The sequence below is a fragment of the Doryrhamphus excisus genome, linkage group LG7 (genome assembly GCF_037039965.1).
Source record: "Doryrhamphus excisus strain RoL-2023G ecotype Guam linkage group LG7, RoL_Dexc_Guam_v1.1, whole genome shotgun sequence".
Classification (NCBI taxonomy): Eukaryota; Metazoa; Chordata; class Actinopteri; order Syngnathiformes; family Syngnathidae; genus Doryrhamphus; species Doryrhamphus excisus.
In genome coordinates this window covers 1407715-1429156 of record NC_136363.1, presented here as the reverse complement: position 1 = coordinate 1429156, position 21442 = coordinate 1407715, and the positions used below count along the sequence as shown (strand labels likewise).

The following is a 21442-nucleotide window of genomic DNA, read 5'->3' as shown; positions in this document are numbered from 1 at the left end:
AAAATCCACACAGAGATGGCCGAGGGTGGAATCAAACTCGGGTCTCCTAGCTGTGTGGCCTGCACGCTAGACACAAACAAAAATGATTATTACTATAAGAATTTAAACTTTATTCACAAGTTACACATGGCTCCATTGTCACCGTTTCAACAAACGTTTCAGACCAACATTACCTGGAATGTATCGATATTTTGATTTGAGAATCAATTTTAGGCCTGGTATCGGAAATATCAATATTTCAGTATCGATCCGCACATCACCAGTAGAAGTTGGTGTAGCTATCAAATGTAGAAATTAGAAAAGAAATAAGAAAAAGTTAAAATCAAGGGTGGAAAATTTATAAAAACTGACAAAAAGAAGACAAAATATAAAACTCTATTGTAAAAATTGGTACACAGCACAAAATGAATAAATCAAAGGTAGAAATTGGTCAAAAAACATGAAATATAGTAAATGAGAGTCGAACTTGAAAGAAAAGACCAAATGCAGCAATCAAAACAAATCCACCACGAGGGCTCGTCCCTCTGCGATGACGTCACATAGCTCCACCCCCTTCTTCCTGGACTGCAAGTAAACAGAAAAAACGTCGACTGACTTTGTGGTTTCATTCTCCCGACGAGTGACAAACGAAGAGGGCGCTTTGTGGGGGTTAACAGTCGGGCTCCGCTTTGTGTCTTTTTATGTCCACTTAAAGAGCGAAGTTCGCCTTTTAAAGCTCACCTTCACCGTCACGATGTGGACGGTGGAGGCGGAAGTGAAGTCACACGACAGAGCGTCCATGTTATTATTGTTGTTTTGTTAGTCCTGCGATGAGACGGCGAGCTGGGGAGCCGCCGGCCTACGAAAAGAGCTACGTGCACAGCCTTCCCGGAGCACCCACAGCGCCCTCGCACAGCGCCCGGGCGACGGGAGCCTCGCTTGCGGCTGGCAGGAGGAGAAGGAAACGAGGCGGAGGAGGACCCTGGCTCGGCTCGACTCGGCACTGCTCGGCTCCCGCACCACAGCCACCACCACCACCACCGCCTAAACCGGAGCGAAAATAAAACGGCGACAGAGACAGCTGCGCCGAGCGGCTCGGCCGGGGTCGACGCGGCTCGCGAGCAGGGACGCCGCAGACATGAACGGCATCACCAAGGGCCGCTTCGAGGTAGGACAGCCGCCGAACTGATCGCTCCTCGGCGGCCAGACGTGGGAGGAGTGGGGCTTGCATAAGCGACGCGCTGGGTGTTCGTAGGCGGGTCTCTGAGGGTGTTTGTACACATATTTATCTACATAATATATACATATATACCACGGGATTCGGTTCTTTATTTACGATTCCGACAACATGCATGTCAGGAGGGGGGGGGGGGGGGGCAGGCTGGCGGCCACGGTCGCCTCAGGTGACCGGCTCCCAGTGGGGAGGGCGGAGGTGGGGTGCATATTGAGAGTCGTACCGTCAACACAAGCTGCATTTGGATCCATTTCTCTCGCAGACACACTGACGGACATTTTGCTTCATTAGATGACAGTCAAGGCAAATCTTGTCAACACATGATGTATTGTTGACAAATGCTAATTGTGTCACATGACCCAGTCTAACCTTTATGAGCAGTGGAGGGCCAACCTGTATGACATAATAAACACTAGCTTAGGGTGTAGATTATGGGCATTATGGGATGTATTTCTTCGGAGGTGGGCAGTATATCGAGTTGTGATGTCAACACAAGCTGCACCACATTGCATTGATCTTGCAATGAAGCGTTTGGACAGACGCTGTTCTATAAAATCGATGAGCCAATCATCAATTTGTATATAACCGGGCTAGCAGCTATGTTTATTATTGTATTGTTGCTACGCTGCACTGCATCATACTGTTGTGATGCTAACCGTATGCCTTCATTTGTAACACCCCACTCTCGCTGTCGTCAGTGGACATTGTTTGGCCACTGGATTCCACCTTGGATTCCACGTTGCTGAGATTCTTCCAAGAGTGATCATTGTGTGCTTGACCTTCACTTTTGCATGTTGCCAGCTTAAGTCTGGAGAAGGTGGGGGCGGACCACCTGAGATGATGGCGTTTCAGTGCGCAGGAGTGGGCGCACTGTCGAGGAAACAGAAAGGGAGCGTGACAGCACGGAGGAACTCCCTGCTTGGGAATGTCGCTCGGCTGGCGCAAGGAAGCGGAGCGCCACGGCGCTGGAGCCATATCTTTTTTAAAGGAAGGGTTGCATTGGACGACATGTCACACACCTGGAACGGAAAGCCTTGGGATGACAGTCCTTTCCTGTTACTTTTTTAATGCGGTGGCAGCCTTAAAAGCAGCATCACACTCCCGTCAGGTAGAGGATCTTTGACTCGCGTCATCACAGTAGGTCCTTAGAAACAACAGATACCTCCTGTCCAATATGGAGGATCTTTGACTTGCAATTTTGCAGCTGGTCCTTTTTAAGGACCACAATGTGGCCATGTACTGTGTAAAAATAGAGGATCTTTGACTCATGTTGTTACCACAGATCCTTATAAACAGCAGAGACCTCCTGTCACATTGGGGATCTTTGCCTAGCATTTTTGCAATAGATCATTTTTGAATACCCCTGTCATTTAGAGGATCTTTACCGAGTGTTTTTGCTGTAGATCCTTAAAAACAGCAGAGCCCTTCTTCATATATAGGATCTTTGACTAGTGTTTTTCACTGTTGGTTCTAAAAAACAGCATATCCAGTACCACAATGTAGCCCTGTACTGTGTAAATATAGAGGATCTTTGACTCACGTTATCAGCAGAGACCTCCTGTCATATAGAGGATCTTTGACTCGCATTTTTGCAGCAGACCCTTAAAAACAGCAGAGCCCTTCTTCATATATAGGATCTTTAACTAGTGTTTTTCACTGTTGGTTCTAAAAAACAGCATATCCTGTCATAGAGAGGATCTTTGACTGGTGTTTTTTACTGTTGGTTCTCAAAAACAGCATATCCTGTCAAATAGAGGATCTTTGACTAGCATTTTTGCATTTTTTATATAACAAAATGTGGTCCTGTCATATAGAGAATCTCTTTTGTACAATGTAGTGTGGTCGTATAGAGGATCTTTGACTGACTTTTTCTTCGCTGTAGAGCCTTTTAAATAGCACAGTGTGGTCCAAGAATATTTCCTGTTCTATGCACCATTAAGTCTGTCAGTAATTGACAATATGTGCAAATGTTTGCTCTTGTATTCTCACCATATGAAGGGAGAAGATTGCAATTAGGTTTTATATTGAAATAAATCCAAATGAGCGCTCAGTTAAACTCGTCACTGCCTGATTAATTGCCTCGCCAAATGAAAGCAGCGATGAAATCAACTACCACCAATTTTATGACCTTATGAAAGTTAATATTCTTCGCCAAAGCTCTTTTTTTTAAATGGCTCCGATCCCTGCGTGTTTCTGGAGAAGGAGGTCAAAGGTTACGTTATCAGGTCTAAATTTAGTCCTGGCTTTGGAGAGACATTTGGCGGCCACTTATCTGCCCGCCGGACTCTTCCTCACTCCTCTGCGGTCAAATTACGGTCAATTTACTTTCACTTCATTCAATCCACAACACTGGAGAAGAAGTGAAGGCCACGTTGACAAGAAGCTATGTTAGCTACTGAAAAGAAGAAAACGACAAAGTGGATTAGCCTCGACCATCACTATACACTCAATGACTCAAGTCCCGGCCACATTGTGCTTGATGGCGGCCATGTTTTTCAACCAAGTCACCACCACTGCCAATAGATTGTATTCCTGAGGGAAACCGTCCGATTGAGCCGTGTGAGAAATTTCAATCAAACTTTAATGTTTGAATAACAGCGCCTCCGTGTGGTGTGTTTGTAAATAAATAAATGGCGGTTCACATTCTTGGCGCATTTTCACCTTTTTGCGTGCGTCAGAAGTAGAATGGAGTCTTGTTTTCCCCGCACGAGCGTACGGAGTTCATGTGTTGCACGTGACGCGGCGGGACATGTGTAGCTTGTTTTTGTGTCTCCTTCCCCATCGGGCTGTGTTTATACATTTTAGCGCCGGTGCGAAACGGCAGGGAGTCGTTCACCCCACCCCAACCCACCCCCACCACCGCACACGCTCCTCTCCTCTTTGCGGAGCGCTGTCACCCGTGTCGTTGAAATTCACGGCTGAACGCAAGCCCGCCTGATCGTTCTGCACACACAGACAGAGGTCTGGCTTGGTGTGCGTGTGTGTGCATGTGCATGTGTGTGTGTGTGTGTGTGTACATGTGATGCACGGCAGATGGCCAGACGTGCAGCGAGCAAGCAGACTAAATGAGATAAGCAGACCTGGATGAAGCAATTATTACTAAGCTTGTAAGAAGTGGGAGCCAATGACAGCGCAGCAGCGTGCAAGAATCACATTTGTATTCCACACACTCTGACTTGCTGTTGCCGGTGTATTTGGCGAGGATGATTGTGTGTGTGTGTGTGTGTGCGTTTGGCTGCGTCAGCTCAACATAACGCTGCTGTTGTGTTTGTTGTGTGCAGGTGTTCTCAAACAGCGATGAAGCCCCCATTAACAAGAAGCTCCCCAAAGAGCTGCTTCTTAGGTAAGATGAAATCCGTGCAAAAAAAAAACCACACAATAGCACACAACCTTGAGGGCGGGCTTTAGCGGCATTAAACATTTTTTTCTGTGCGCTAAGCAGTTGTGAGGTTGTCAAAACTTTATGTAAAGTTCAGCTGAGGATTTCCTCTTTGAATACCATATCTTTCATTCATTCATTTTAGCTGTCTTCAGGCGAGAGACGGGGTGGAATTGAACCCTGGTCTCCTAGCTGTGAGGTCTGCGCGCTAACCACTCGACCGCCGAGCCGCCCATACCATATCGTCCTTTCATTTATTCATTCATTCATTGTAATTTACTGCTTTAGCCTATCCCAGCTGTCTTCAGGCGAGAGGCGGGGCACACCCTGGACTGGTGGCCAGCCAATCACAGGGCACATATAGACAAACAACCATTCACACTCACATTCATACCTATGGGCAATTTGGAGTGGCTAATTAACCTAGCATGTTTTTGGAATGTGGGAGGAAACCGGAGTAAACCCACGCATGCACGGAGAGGAGAACATGCAAACTCCACACAGAGATGACCGAGGGTGGAATTGAACCCTGGTCTCCTAGCTGTGAGGTCTGCATGCTAACCACTCGCCCACCGTGCCGCCCATACCATATCTTCCTTTCATTTATTAATTCATTTGTTTTAAATTCCTCCCGAGGGTCGCAGGGGGTGCTGGAGCCTATCCCAGCTGTCTTCGGGCGAGAGGCGGGGAACACCCTGGACTGGTCTCCAGCCAATCACTAGTCAGATTAGGCTTCATCAGTTTATGGTCAAAAACTAGATAGGATAGCTTTAGTCAGGCTAGATCTTGGTTTGAGCAGGAACCGATGAAGCTTGCTCAGATGAGAGGCGAAACGTCTTCCAAGACTAGCTGTCCGAAAGAAGATGACCAGATAGGACAGCCCCAGTCAGATTGGAGATTGGGCGTAATGAGTTTGTGCTCAAAGACTAGATAGAGCAGCTCTAGTCTGGCTCCAGATAGATTAGAGCTCTGATCTAGTTAGACTAGAGCTGTTCTATCTAGTCTTTGAGCATGAACTCATGTAGTCTGCTCGTATGAGAGGCGGAACATCTTGGAAGACAACCCTTGGAAGACTGGGATGAATGACAACATTCACAGCCAGGTTTACCGACTGGAAACATTTTGCCGAATTCCTGCTAATTCCTAAAAATATCCATATATATTTCCGCTCAAGTGGTCAGCACGCAGGACTCACAGCTCGGAGACCCGAGTTCAATCCCACCCTCGGCCATCTCTGTGTGGAGTTTGCATGTTCTCCCCGTGTAGGTTAATTAGCTACTCCAAATTGTCCATAGGTATGAATGTGAGTGTGAATGGTTGTTTGTCTATATGTGCCCTGTGATTGGCTGGCCACCAGTCCAGGGTGTACCCCGCCTCTCGCCCGAAGACAGCTGGGATAGGTTCCAGCACCCTCGTGACCATTGTGAGGATAAGCGGTAGAAAATGAATGAATGAATGGGCATGGCTTGCATTTGCCCCTTTTTTCATTGGTATTTAGGCACAAATGCATCCTGAATTCTGCCTAGCAACAAGTGGTTGCTCAAGACTGGGGAGAAAATGTTGTTTTATCTTCCGATGTGTTAGAAACCCTGGCTTGCTGAATATATTTACCACGGGAAGAAAAGGAGGCATAGATTGTGTAGGTTATTACAATTGCAACAACGAACACCGAATGTCTCCGTATGTGTGTGTGCGCGCTATAAATAGCTTGTCTTAGCTGGTGGGGAAGTCCGCAGTGCCGCTGCGTCGCTCCAGCTGCGACCCGCCCGAGACTCTCCAGTGCACCCACTGACACCAACGCACCCTCAACGGGGGGGACAATGCTGCTACGTTACGCAACGCATATTCCTGTTTGTTAAAGTCACACTACAGCGTCACCGTGTCTGGCTTTTTACACAAACACGTCTTAGATAGCAACACCGTCTTGTGATCACGGCCTCTAGTCGCAGTCAAGCGGGTCCGCCCCCCCCCCCCCCCCCCCCCGAGGAGCGACATCGTCACAAGATGTTTGTCTGATCTGATGAAAGGTTATGAAAGGCTATTCTAAGGAGATTCTATAAATATTGTTTCATCTGCATAAAAGCTTCCATACGTAATCTTTCACCTCTAATCCAGCCCAGTGTTGACCGCCACACGTAGATTTGGCACTTCCTGTTGACCCTTGCTCATAAACACACTATAACGGGACTGTCTGTAAATGCCGCTAATTCCATTCCAACTCCATACAGTAGCAGGCATCATTCTTACACACTTGCTTTGCAGGAGATAAAGAACACGTAGTAGGAAGGATTGATCAACTTGGTGATTTTTGTGTTGCTCTATTATAGATGATGTTATAGCGAGTATTTACAGCGCTCTGGATACTCTTTGAAAAAAAGCAACGAGTGACAAATCGAGTGAAGAAGAAACGAGACTCTGAGATGACGGCTTGTACCAGTCGGTGCTGCCGAGCGCTTTTCCCCCATTATTCTCACGACATTCCCATAATATTCAAGCTTTTCCCACAACCTCATTTCCCAATTACAACTTTGGTTTTAGAAAAAAAATTGAAAAAATTAAATCTTAAAAACTAAAAACTTACTGCATTTTTTTTGTTGAATTACACTACTAGTCAAAAGTTTTCCAGTTATTTATTGAAATTGAAGTTGTACAAGTCCAATGAATGGCTTGAAATGGAACAAAGGTCGGTGGTTAATGTAAAAAAAAAAAAAAAAGGCTTAACAGCTGTAGTAATCTGTACAGGTGTTCCAACTTCTGTAGTACTTAATACCTCCCCAGTCTGCATAATAACCCGGGTTGGGAACACACTGTGGTACTGCAGTAAAACCTCGTCAACATCACTTCAACATCACTGTACTGCAGAAAGCATTTGTTTCTGCAAAAATGGCAAGAAAAGGTGAATTTAACAATGGAAGAGAGAGACATCTTATCACTTAAAAATGTAGCTTTTACCTCCAGAGAAATTGGAATGTTGTCAAACCTTTGACCGGTCGTTTATATTTGCCGCCGAGCAGCACTTTTGAACACCCGTGTCACTTTTTGCAAATGCGTCATAGCCAATTATAAAAAAACAGAAACCCCACAGCAGCCACAAATAGATTGCAGTCCTGCGGGAACAGCCGTAACGCGTTGACAAATGAGCACTGGTGCGTTTGGGCTTCTTTTTACTCGCATAAGCCCCGACTCAGCAGCCTGCATCGCCACCCAAATTCACGTCAGGCCAGAGTTGCCATAGCAACCGGTCCGAGACTTAACGACGAGAGCGATCCAGCCAGGCTTGAAGGGACAGGTGTTTGTCAACAAGTGTGAGCATGCTCCATTAAAATCTCATCATGCGCCATGCCGGGAACGGAAACGGTGCAGGATTTGATAGCTTTTAGCTTTTGGGGTCTTATTCCTGTGTTGGTGGACTTTACTTATACGGTACTTTAAAACTGAATGAAATACAGCACTGGTAATGGTTTAATTTCATTTGAACATGCATCAGATTACAATTGAGTGCATCCCATAATCAGTTCACAGTTCCACATGTCCAAAAGGAGTAGGAAGAAGCAAAGCTTAAATGAAATCCTACCCCTCCATCTGGTACTTTTACAATCAGTAACTGTTATATTTGTTCACTTTCTGCTTTCCTAATATAATTATTATTTTTTTTAAACTTCATTTTATTATAATTTTATTATATTAAATTATTATATTATATTAAATATAAATATTTTTAATTTTTTTTATTAATATTTATTTTATTATATTTTTTAAATTATTTTTTGTCACATACCGAAGTACAAGGTGATATGACCATACAATGACATAATGGGTATGCTTGTATTGTTTCTTGAATTGGCTCATCGTTGTGCATTGTTTGAGTTCCTTACTCAATCCATCCCATAGTTTGATTCCACATACTGAAATGCTATGACTTTTTAACCTTGTCCTAGCATATTTGTGTACTTATATATACTTATAATACTGTTGCACAGTGTCTTTGTGGGGTGGTCGCTACCTCCAAGCCAGGCTATTTTACATGTCAAAGCTGTTTTATCAGCTGGGGACTGATACAAAAGAAATGTGCTGTCATAGACAACCACCACGTATGTCACCAGGCATCATATGCACCAAAGTTGGGATTCTTTTGAAATAAGATCAACCTATCCCAGCTGTCTTTGGGCGAGAGGCGGGGTACACCCTGGACTGGTGGCCAGCCAATCACAGGGCACATATAGACAAACAACCATTCACACTCACATTCATACCTATGGACAATTTGGAGTCGCCAATTAACCTAGCATGTTTTTGGAATGTGGGAGGAAACCGGAGTACCCGGAGAAAACCCACGCATGCACGGGGAGAACATGCAAACTCCTGAACGGAGATTCCAACCCAGGTCCTAAGTGCACGTAAGTCCATGTAAAACTAAAAGACAGGATGTTCAAGAATTGACAGAAATAGTTAGATCATAAAATATTTAAATACAGTACAGGCTCACGTGGGACACGGAGCCCGCAGGCTTCTAGGGGGGAGTAGTCCACCTGCTTTTCATTCCCTGAGCAGAAAATGATGGCGGTGATAATAAAAGCATATCATCTTCATCATATAGCATGACTTCTGATCAACATCTTACCATGTGGTGCAGAGTTATTTACATTTTCCATTTCAGTGGACAGATGGATATCATTTTAACAAGAAAACTACCAGAAAAAAATGACAGCAAAAATGGAGGAATTAGCAGTGGCTTTACAAGAACTAAGTAAAATTATTATTTGAAAAGTGTTATGAACTTTCTGCCACATTGTAGTGGCATGAAGTAGAAATATCAAAGAAAATATTTCTTTTAAAGTTACAATATGAACAAAAAACAAAAAAAACAACCATTTTAGAAAATGAGGTTATGGTAAGAGAATACCAAAGAAGCAAAGGCGGGGAAGTTCATATCACCTAACCGACCAAAGTTGTTTTTTTAACCCGAACACCCAATATTTACATATACAATATATACATATTTATATGTATTTTACATTTTTTGTGCAACAGTCAAAAAGTGGTTATAGCTGCAGAATAGAAGAGATGATGTTTGGTGTTTGACCGCGGACTGCGTCTGGAGCGAACCACAGTGACAACCACCGACCGGAATTGCTAACAATCCCACGGGACCGCGACTTACAGTCCGGAAAATATGCTAATTAGTTGAAGCTCGAATATAAGGCTGCATAATTTGAACGATATTACGGAAGAAAATTAACTTTTACACAATTTTTCGTATTTTTTCAGTCTGTGTAGGCGGTATGGATGAGTGCGTTTTGGGGGTTGGGGTGGGGGGGGTGGGTTTCTTGCACACTCAGACACCTACAAATTGAGAAAAAAAGAGAAACAAGTTGCTCCTAAACATTACATCACTCAGTGTTCAGGAACTCTCCTCTCTCTCTTTCCTTGCATGGCGTTCTGTCCATCCACGTCACAATAGGCAATGCTAGCATGTCCTAGCGTAACCCCCCCCCCCCACACACACACTCTACCATCTAAGAGACATCGCATTGCGCTCTAAGCTTGGGTCACGAGTCCTTTAATATTCTCCATATGGGCTCCCAATAGTCTACCTGTGTGTGTGTGTGTGTGTGTGTCCTTGCATTAATGTATGTGTCCCCTCGTGGCCTCGTCTCCCTCAGTGGCAGAGATTACTCATTGGCAGATTAATGGATTGAGCTGACCCAGAAGCCTGCTGCAGTGTGAGGGCCTCTGCTGCACCCAATAAACAATGCCACTTGTTCTCTTTCTTCCCTGATAGAAATCCCATATTGTAGTCTTTCTTTTTACTATTCTTTTACTAAGTCTCAGAGAGCCCACAATAGCGTGTTGGTCAAAGTCTGGCCTTCATGCTGGAAATCATGTGCAGCTTTAATGCTAATGCACGCTCTAGAGCAGGGGTGGGCAAAGTATGGCACAGGGGCCACATCCTGCCCGCCACGTGTTTGTTAAACCATGACAAAGTTTCAGATCATGAGGTTTGCACACACACAAGGATCAAAACGCTCGGCTTTGAAAAGGTGCGGTAAAACCGTACCTTTGTGATGTCACAGAGGGGCGTATTTCCTTACACGGTTATTGTTGGTAGTTGCTCTATAGGAGACCACAGCTCAATACAAACACACCTCACATTGAGGAATGGGACAGGAGGACACAGAGGTTAGCAATAGTAGCATGGCTATCTGATGCTAAAGTGCTAACATTACATTCACATTTTAACCGCAACATCATGCTAGGTTTAAAAAACATCATGAAACTTGGAGCTCCTACATCACTAGCCGATTGTTGATTGCGTTTGGCATTTTTATGATGTGCGGTGAAGCCCGGGGAAAAGAGGTTTTTCCTTGACGAAAAGCCACAACTTGAAAAGCGAGCGCTCTCTCTCGTACAACATCATGAAAAAGTTGTTTTTGCATCATTGTGGACCTTTCATGATTTAAGGTTGTCCATTTATTAATCCTATTCTTTTTCCCTTTGCAACTCCCTGTAGGATATTCTCCTATCTGGATGTGGTTACACTCTGTAGGTGTGCCCAAGTATCCAAGGTAAGCCCCGCCCACCATCACACTAGCCACGTTTACATGAGGAGTTTTTCTCTTTCCGAAAACAATGGTACCCATGGAAAGGAATATTCCAATCTCTTGTTTACATGCGCCGCTATAATCCAACAGAAGTCAACGGGGCATGCCCAGTAAAACGTAAACATCACATGATCTTAGAGTTTTTCTTTCACTTGTTGGAATAACTCCATATTGCCAGTTTTTCCTTTGTCCGGTCTTGGAATTGAGTTTGGATCCAAAACAAACTTTGCTTAGCAGTCCAGTGCCGATTGCTAGCCTCCATTTTTTTAAAAGTGAAGAATGCCTGGAGCTGCGTGTTACGTCATATCAGAGCATGCCCTGAAAGAACTTAAAACAGGAAAAGATCAAATTCAATCTTGCTAATATTTTATCGTTAAACTCGGGTCATGTTTTATATAGATATATATTTTCTTTTTATGAATGGCGTATAGAAGGGTTTAGATTCTGTTCCACAGATGGCGCTAATGCACACGAAAGCTGCTTGCCAACCGCCAATAAACAACAGAAGAAGAAAAACACCACAAAGAAGAACTTTCCGTTTGAGCGGGTACAAGATACCTCAATCGGATTCGGGAAAGGAATATTCCACCCCCGGGAATCCCATTATATGTTCTTTGGGATTGGTACTTTTCTTTCGGAATGAGGTGTATACAAAGGTTCAGTTCTTTCAATTTGAGTAAATAATCCGAATGTAGTTGGATTATTCAGGTCCATGTATACGTGGCTATTGTTTTGGTCAAATGTCAGCATTGCAGCATAGCGCCCTCTGTTGTGCGTATTGTGCAGCGCCGCTGTGAACGATGAAGCCTTTTTAGCCAGCATCAGCAACACCGTCTGCACAGTAGAGCTGATGATGATCTCCTCCATCTGACAGGCATGGAACGTTCTGGCCCTGGACGGCAGCAACTGGCAGAAGATCGACCTTTTCAACTTCCAAACGGACATCGAGGTGAGCTCTGTGGTGTCCAAATTGCGGTCGGTGTGTGTCGAGTAGCCTGATCCGGCCCCCCCCGGGGCTTAGTGCTGGGTCAGTAGGCTTTGGTGCCGACGGTGACGTCACAGCTGATCCTCTTCCCTTGTGACTCTCCTCTGTCTCTGTTTGTTTGTGCGTCCCTCAGGGCCGCGTGGTGGAGAACATTTCCAAGCGTTGCGGAGGCTTCCTGAGGCAGCTGAGCCTCAGAGGCTGCCTCAGCGTGGGGGACGCCTCCATGAAGTAAGACCCCCCCCCCCACCCCCCACCCTTCCCTCTCAGTCACTGTCGCGCATTATCGCCGTCGTCATCATTGCTCTCTCCTGCCGCACGATAAACAGTAACTGCTGGTCCTCCTCAGGACATTTGCGCAGAACTGTCGAAACATCGAAGTGCTGAACCTGAACGGCTGCACCAAGATCACGGACAGCACCTGCCTCAGCCTCAGCAAGTTCTGCTCCAAGCTCAAGCACCTCGATCTCACCTCCTGCGTTTCCATCAGCAACCATTCCCTCAAGGCTCTTAGGTAGACGCCGCCTCCTCGCTTCCACTAATTGGAGCCCAAACTCATAGTTGCACATGAATTGTGGGCGCAACTAGGTGGAGATTAATAGTTGCAAATGAATTGTGCACACTAATAGTTGTGGTGTGCACACCATTATTTTTATTTTTATTTTTATTTTTATTTTTATTTTTATTTTTATTTTTATTTTTATTTTTATTTTTATTTTTATTTTTATTTTTATTTTTATTTTTATTTTTATTTTTATTTTTATTTTTATTTTTATTTTTATTTTTATTTTTATTTTTATTTTTATTTTTATTTTTATTTTTATAAATATTGTATGTACTAGTAATTGCCCAATGTTGCCCAAAAAAATTATCATGATCAGGTAAAGATTAATAGTCATATAGCAATAATGGTGTGCACACCATTATTGTATAAATATTATATAAATTATATAATTTTTTTATTTTTATTTTATATAAATATTGTATGTACTAGTAATTACCCAATGTTGCTCAAAAAAATGATCATGATCAGGTGGAGATTAGTTGCATATGAATTGTGCGGACTAATAGTTATATAGCAATAATGTTGTGCACACCATTATTTTTATTTTTTTATTTTTTATTTTTATTTTTTTTATTTTTATTTTTATTTTTATTTTTATTTTTATTTTTATTTTTATTTTTATTTTTATTTTTATTTTTATTTTTATTTTTATTTTTATTTTTATTTTTATTTTTATTTTTATTTTTATTTTTATTTTTATTTTTATTTTTATGCATGCTGTAGGGGTCTTGCATCCCCATTCTTCTGGCATGTCTTGTCACCCCCCCCCCCACACCCCCCCATTTCCCGGAACACAAATACTTGCACATTGTTTGTCCATAATAAAAGTTGCCCAATAATAGTGAACACCAATAGTTGCACATTATTTGTGCACACTAGTAATTGCCCAATCATATAAGATTAGCATTAGCATATGACTTGTGTGTTTTGTGTGTCGCTGTGTAGTGACGGCTGCAGAATGCTGGAGATGTTGAATCTGTCCTGGTGTGACCAGATCACACGCGACGGCATAGACGCTCTGGCTCGAGGCTGCGCGGGTTTACGAGCGCTGTTCCTCAGAGGCTGCACGCAGGTACGCTGGTCGCTCTCCGTCATCCCACGCACTGCGTCTCCAGACAGTAGTCGCCGTGATAGTAATGATGCATGCGCTTAATAAAGAACTTTATGATTTGTGTTATTGTTGTGCAGCTGGACGACGGCGCCTTGAAGCACCTTCAGAAGCACTGCCAAGAGCTCACCACCATAAATATGCAGTCTTGCATGGTGAGAGAAACAAAAATGGCCGCCGGTCATTTCCAACAAACGTGTTTATGGTCCTGTTTGTGTCTGCAGCAAATAACGGACGACGGCCTGGTGAGTCTGTGCCGGGGATGCCACAAGCTGCAGATCCTGTGTGTGTCTGGCTGCAGCAACATCACCGACGCCTCCCTCACTGCACTGGGACTCAACTGTCCCCGACTCAAGTAAGCAAGAACAACACACAAATTATACATTCGCTTGGAGAAAAAGTCCAAATATTTTCGGAAGAATGATATTTTACAAGAATAAATTCAAAACGTTAAGAGAAAGAAGTTGTATTTTAACGAGAGAAAAAACTTTTTCTGTGCGGGTTATTGTGTGTAGCTGCTCTATCGGGGTCCACAACTTGTACAAAGGGCCAAAAAAATCAGCATAATCGGTCCACTTTAAATCATTTAAATCATTCGATCCCAGATTTTTCACAACCAAGACAATGTGTTCAGTACCAGATATTTTTGACTGATCTTTCAAGGCACGCAGAATATTGTGTTCTACGGTGAACCAAACATGGAACCCACCAAAAGACAGATTAGTCTCTTGTCTTTCATCATAAAAAAAGCTTAGTTTCTAACTTTTTCTGTTCTTTTGTAATCGGCAGTTGAACATAGGTATGTTTCAGGAAAATGTTAGTTCCCAACTAAAAATGGAACTAGGACTTTTTCACAGCAATGCAGTTTTTTTTGTAAAATATATCTACCTTGTTAGCATGTCCACATGTGTTGGATGGAAAATGTTAGTTCCCAACTAAAAATGGAAGTATTCTACGCTTCATGCGATACTATTCTACGCTTCATGCGATACTATTCTACGCTTCATGCGGTACTATTCTACGCTTCAAGGGGATACTATTCTACACTTCATGCGGTACTATTCTACACTTCATGCGATACTATTCTACGCTTCATGCGATACTATTCTACGCTTCATGCGATACTATTCTACGCTTCATGCGATACTATTCTACGCTTCATGCGATACTATTCTACGCTTCATGCGATACTATTCTACGCTTCATGCGATACTATTCTCCGCTTCATGTGATACTATTCTCCGCTTCATGTGATACTGTTCTACGCTTCATGCGATACTATTCTACCTATTCTACGCTTCATGCGATACTATTCTACACTTCATGCGGTACTATCCTACCTATTCTACCCTTCATGCGATACTATTCTACACTTCATGCGATACTATTGTACCTATTCTACGCTCCATGCGATACTATTCTACCCATTCTACGCTTCATGTGATACTATTCTTCGCTTCATGTGATACTATTCTACGCTTCATGTGATACTATTCTACGCCTCATGCGATACTATTCTACACTTCATGCGATACTATCCTACCTATTCTACGCTTCATGCGATACTATTCTACGCTTCATGTGATACTATTCTACACTTCATGCGATACTATTCTACACTTCATGCGATACTATTGTACCTATTCTACGCTCAATGCGATACTATTCTACACTTCATGCGATACTATTCCACCTATTCTACGCTTCATGTGATACTATTCTACGCTTCATGCGATACTATTCTTCGCTTCATGTGATACTATTCTACGCTCCATGCGATACTATTCTACGCTCCATGCGATACTATTCTACGCTTCATGCGATACTATTCTACGCTTCATGTGATACTATTCTACACTTCATGCGATACTATTCTACCTATTCTACGCTTCATGTGATACTATTCTTCGCTTCATGTGATACTATTCTACGCTTCATGCGATACTATTCTACGCTTCATGCGATACTATTCTACGCTTCATGTGATACTAGTCTACACTTCATGTGATACTATTCTACCTATTCTACGCTTCATGCGATACTATTCTACACTTCATGCGGTACTATCCTACCTATTCTACCCTTCATGCGATACTATTCTACACTTCATGCGATACTATTGTACCTATTCTACGCTCCATGCGATACTATTCTACCCATTCTACGCTTCATGTGATACTATTCTTCGCTTCATGTGATACTATTCTACGCTTCATGTGATACTATTCTACGCCTCATGCGATACTATTCTACACTTCATGCGATACTATCCTACCTATTCTACGCTTCATGTGATACTATTCTACACTTCATGCGATACTATTCTACACTTCATGCGATACTATTGTACCTATTCTACGCTCAATGCGATACTATTCTACACTTCATGCGATACTATTCCACCTATTCTACGCTTCATGTGATACTATTCTACGCTTCATGCGATACTATTCTTCGCTTCATGTGATACTATTCTACGCTCCATGCGATACTATTCTACGCTCCATGCGATACTATTCTACGCTTCATGCGATACTATTCTACGCTTCATGTGATACTATTCTACACTTCATGCGATACTATTCTACACTTCATGCGATACTATTCTACCTATTCTACGCTTCATGTGATACTATTCTTCGCTTCATGTGATACTATTCTACGCTTCATGCGATACTATTCTACGCTTCATGCGATACTATTCTACGCTTCATGTGATACTATTCTACACTTCATGTGATACTATTCTACGCTTCATGCGATACTATTCTACGCTTCCTGTTCTCAGGATCCTTGAAGCGGCCCGCTGCTCCCATGTGACAGACGCTGGGTTCACCGTGCTGGCCAGGGTGAGTTTTCCCACGCTGTCCGTCTTCCTATGGAAGCAGATCGCCATCTTACACGCATCGTCTGCATTTTTCCCCTGACAGAACTGCCACGAGCTTGAAAAAATGGACTTAGAAGAATGTATTTTGGTAAGAGGATTGAAACTGTGCCCAATTCTTTTAAGTCCGTTCCCACTCACTTGCCCACCGGAGTCTTCAGACGTGTCCTTGATAAAGATTGTCCTCTCCCAGGTGACGGACAACACCCTGGTTCAACTGTCCATCCATTGCCCTCGCCTGCAAGCATTGGTAAGCATCACCTCCAACATGGCTTCTTTTCCCGCCTCCTTCTGCCCTCACCGCGTGTCGTCGTCCTTCTCCTCGCAGTCCCTGTCTCACTGTGAGCTGATCACGGATGACGGCATCCGGGCGCTGAGCGGCAGCGCCTGCGGCCAGGAGCGCCTCACGGTGGTGGAGCTGGACAACTGCCCCCTCATCACCGACGTGACCCTGGAGCACCTGAAGAGCTGCCACCGGCTGGAGCGCATCGAGCTCTACGACTGCCAGCAGGTCACCCGGGCCGGCATCAAGCGGATCCGGGTGAGCGTGTGGTGTCATATCTTTAATCATGTGGAGTGCATGAGAAAGCGGAGATGAAAACCCAGCTCTTTTTGTTTAAGAACAAGTATAATACACAACACGGCAACAAAACCACCAATGAGAGACGCATGACTCCACTGACTGTAAACATAACCAGCACCATTGCACATCTCATAACTTGCTATATCGCGGGAGTATGCCACTCTAGTACCCAGCATGCTTTGTGGGCGCTTTGCGAATGACGGCTATAGATGCTTGATAGAGCCTTTTCCCTGGTTCCTTTGTTTGCTTTGTTTACCTCTGACTATGCAGCTTTACAGTGCATAAAGTTCCCCATCATAAAAATAATAAATAAGTTAATTAAATTAATCCAAATATAATCATGAATAATCATTATAATAATAATTATTATTATAATAATATAATTATTATAACTATAATGATTATACTTACTGGACAGAAACAACAGGCAACTATAGAGTGTCCTATTGTTGTAATAATAATAATAAATACAATAAAATTCATACATTTTCATACAATTAATAAACATTTACAAAATACATATCTATACATACAATATAATAATAAATAAAATACATTTAATGAAGACTACTCTAGAGTCTCCCATTATATTCATAGTAAATAATAATAAATAAATAATAATAACTATAATGCAATAATAATAATGAATACAATAAATTCATAAACTAATACTGAAATGTATCAACAAAAAGCACATTAATAAACTAAATGGCTATGCTGGAGTGTCCCATTATTATAATAATAATTATAATATAATAATTATAATAATTATTATAAAAGTATGAAAATAGTATGAATGAAATCTAATTATGTTAAAAATGAATAAAAATAAATAATGTATTTTTTTAAACAAAAGGTAGTCCCACATTCCCTGTGGTGTCCAAATGTAATGATGGGGGCGGCCCCCCAAATAAATGAACATACAGTAAACACTGAGTATCCGTAACAATTCCAAAATGCCCAGTGGGATACATTGTGGCCGTCCGATGCTCCGCTGGAGCTGGATGTCATTGAAGGGACACACCGGGACTCACCGGGACGCTTGTTTGCTCTTTTGGTCCCCCAGTGTGACTCCTGTCTCTTTGCTTTGACAGGCCCATCTTCCAGAGATCAAGGTCCATGCCTACTTTGCCCCGGTCACGCCCCCTCCCTCTGTGCACGGAGGCGGGCAGCGTCTGTGCCGCTGCTGCATCATCCTCTGACAGTGGAGGGCCAGGGGGGGCCACCTCTGCCTGCAGGTGCTGCTGCTCTGAGACCGGGACGGTGGCGGCAGCAAGTGGGGGAGGACCCGATCGGGGGGGGGAGGAGGAGGAGGAGGGGCTGGACCCACTCGACCGCTCCTGGTCACATAACCATAACGACACGGACGCATCGCCGCCGGTCCCCCTGTCGGCTCCACCCGCCCCCCCTCTTCCTCATCCGCCAGGACATCAGCATGGAGGGACGACGAGGACGCTTCATCATCTGCTCTTTTCCGTTTGGACAAAAGTCGCCGTTCCACTCCTCGCAGCCCGACTGCAGCGTGTCGATTCCCGAGTCGAGGAAGGAGACTTGATCCTGTGGGCCAGACATCACGTGACCATCCTGTCATTCATCCCGCTTCCAGCAACGGACACGTGGACCAGATCGGCGTGGGGAATCTGGAGCCCATCGAGATCAGCAAGAAAACAGGAAGTAGATCAACAGACCATGTGACATAGTTGTACATCTCAGATGTTTGTACAGTTTTTGCAATGAGGACAAAAAAGACACTTCATGGAGGTAGGCCAACAAAAAAAATGTTTTATGACTTTTTTTTTTCCTTTGTCGTTGTACAGGTGGTCCTCGGGTTAGCAACCACTTCCGCTGCTACCTAGCATGTGACGTACGCGTCCACTTTACGTTAATTCCTAAATCAACCAGGGCTGTCAAAAAAGCTCAGCACATTCGAAAAATATTGTTTAGAAAAAAGAAGTCGTCATTTCACAATATTGTGAAAAATAATAATAATAACTTGACTTTTTTAAAGTTGCAGTATTATGGGAAACAAACAAAGAACCAAGTAATTGGGGGAAAATCAGGTTAGGAATTACAGGAATAAAATCATATTATCACGGGAATAAAGTCATAATATGCGAACTACGTCACAACACTAAAAGCGATGGCTTTCCTTTTCCTTGGCGCACTCCAAGACATGAAGTCCAAAAAGTTAACAAATACAGTGGCGTGCAAAAGTGTTTGCACTCTTCCCGATGTCTTATTTTTTTGTAACACATTTCTAACACACAGATCATCAAATTGAAATATTAGTCAATGATTACGCAACCCAACACAAAGTGACACTTTTATTATTAAGGAGGGGAAAAAAAGCAACATGGCCCTGTGTGGAAAAAGTGATTGCTTTGGGACTCAAGCCAACCACAGTGAGAGCCATTATGCACACACGGTGAAAACCGAGAGCGCAGCCACGACTCATCCAAGAGGTCACAAAAGACCCCGTAACAACATCCAAAGAAGTGCAGGCCCCACTTGCCTCAGTTAAGGTCAGTGTTCATGACCCCCACCATAAAAGAAAGACACTGGGCAAAAACGGCCTGCATGGAGTTCTTGGAGTTCCAAGACCAAAAACAACATTGAGGCTCATCTCAATTTTGCCAGAAAATATCTTGATGATCCCCAAGACCGCATTTCAGAAAAGGATGATAGCAACAGTAAAATACGGTGGTGGTAGTGCGACAGTCTCAGGGTGTTTTGCTGCTTTAGGACCTGGAAAACTTGCTGTGATAAATGGAAGCATGCATTGTGCTGAAAATGGTCCAAAACACACCAGCAAGTCCACCTCTGAATGGCTGAAGACTTTGGAGTTGGTCTAGTCCAAGTCCTGACCTGAATCCTATTCAGATACTTTGGCATCTCCAATGTGGTCGAATGACAACAATCCTTCCACAGCTGCAAGTGACTCATTGCAAGTTATCACAAACGCTTGATTGCACTTGTTGCTGCAAAGACGAGCCCGACCACTTCCACACTAAAAACGGCTTGTGTTGTGTTGTCACTGACTAAAAATGACCTTGCTTTGATGGTCTGAAACATTTCAGTGTTACAAACCTACAATAAGTAGGAACTTCGGAAGGTACCAAGACTTTTTCACGGCACTGTAAGTGACGAGTGGCTTGAACCGTCACTACTTCTCCAAGGGGTCGTGTGTTTACAGATTAAAGGGAAGTTATTGATGAATCTACGGGAGTGTGTTCATACCCGAGGAGCACCCGTGCCGTTCCACTTCCTGCTTGGATTTACATTGTGAAAATTGCAGAGGACCCTCGCTGTTTGACAGGAAATAAAAAGATGTGTAATTAAGAGCCACAATGTTTTCAAAGTATTATCAGGGCTTTTCCCGGCTAAGACTCTTATCCAATCCTGGCAGTAGCCCCGTGCACTAGCTCCCATTTGAGCGTTTGTTTACATCCTGGATTAGCTTAGCACCACAACACAAACATGTTTACATTTTTTTTTTTTTTTAGTCTGCCTTCCCCACACGTGATGAGTCCAGTAGGAATCATTTCATTGGATCGTTATTTCAAATTTAATGTGCATTAGACGCCAATCAGAGCAGTTTTTTTGCTGCCAGCTGAACTTGAATGTTGCACTTTTTTTTTTTTTGACAATCACACAAATTCATACGATTTGGAAAAAAATGTTAAGTATCTGGACAAGCCCTACAAGAAAACCGTAACAGACTTTGATGTCATGCTTTGATCTTTTCATCTTCTTGCCCTGGACAACAGACTACTATGTAGTGCCAAGAGACTTCCAGGAGGATGATGGACAGAAGTAGAAAAAAGATGATTGACAGCTGAGCTGACTGACTCGCTAACGCCCCCCTCCTTGACAGCTCTTCTAACAGTTTTATGTTTGAGAAAATAAATGGGAAAAATAAAGATGGATAAATAAAATTTAAAAAAAACATCATTTTGTCTACACACATGTATCTGTGTCACCATTTCTCATAATACATATAATCTGTAGACCTTTTTTAAGTAGAAATGAGGTGAAATTAAGTTAAAAACTGATTAACATTGTCATGATGTAGCTTCTATTTACATATTAGTGTTGAGTTTATGCAATGTCATCCAGTGGCCGACAG

The 21442-nt window shown here is 43.1% G+C and overlaps 1 protein-coding gene across 2 annotated transcripts; it reads left to right on the top strand.

Annotated features, from left to right (window-relative positions):
- Positions 1–443: 443 nt before the first annotated feature.
- On the top strand, positions 444–21251 carry fbxl2 (F-box and leucine-rich repeat protein 2). Of its 2 annotated transcripts, XM_078791868.1 has the most exons (14): positions 452–1147; positions 4495–4556; positions 11104–11158; positions 12069–12143; positions 12313–12407; positions 12526–12690; positions 13687–13813; positions 13930–14004; positions 14074–14204; positions 16638–16698; positions 16780–16824; positions 16927–16983; positions 17062–17274; positions 18411–21251. In XM_078791868.1, the coding sequence occupies exons 1-14, from the start codon at positions 1118–1120 to the stop codon at positions 18516–18518; spliced, it is 1299 nt and encodes a 432-aa protein (XP_078647994.1). In that variant the 5' UTR covers positions 452–1117; the 3' UTR covers positions 18519–21251. The 2 variants fall into 2 exon arrangements, with proteins under 2 accessions (XP_078647993.1, XP_078647994.1); XM_078791867.1 differs by having other exon boundaries at positions 444–1147; positions 16927–17274.
- The last annotated feature ends 191 nt before the right edge of the window (positions 21252–21442 follow it).

Excerpts from the sequence above, each read along its gene's own strand:
- fbxl2 (XM_078791867.1), top strand. The coding sequence starts at position 1,118 with ATGAACGGCATCACCAAGGGCCGCTTCGAG. Across the intron at positions 1,148-4,494 it reads TCACCAAGGGCCGCTTCGAG|GTGTTCTCAAACAGCGATGA; the intron begins GTAGGACAGCCG and ends TGTTGTGTGCAG. Across the intron at positions 16,825-16,926 it reads ACTTAGAAGAATGTATTTTG|GTGACGGACAACACCCTGGT; the intron begins GTAAGAGGATTG and ends GTCCTCTCCCAG.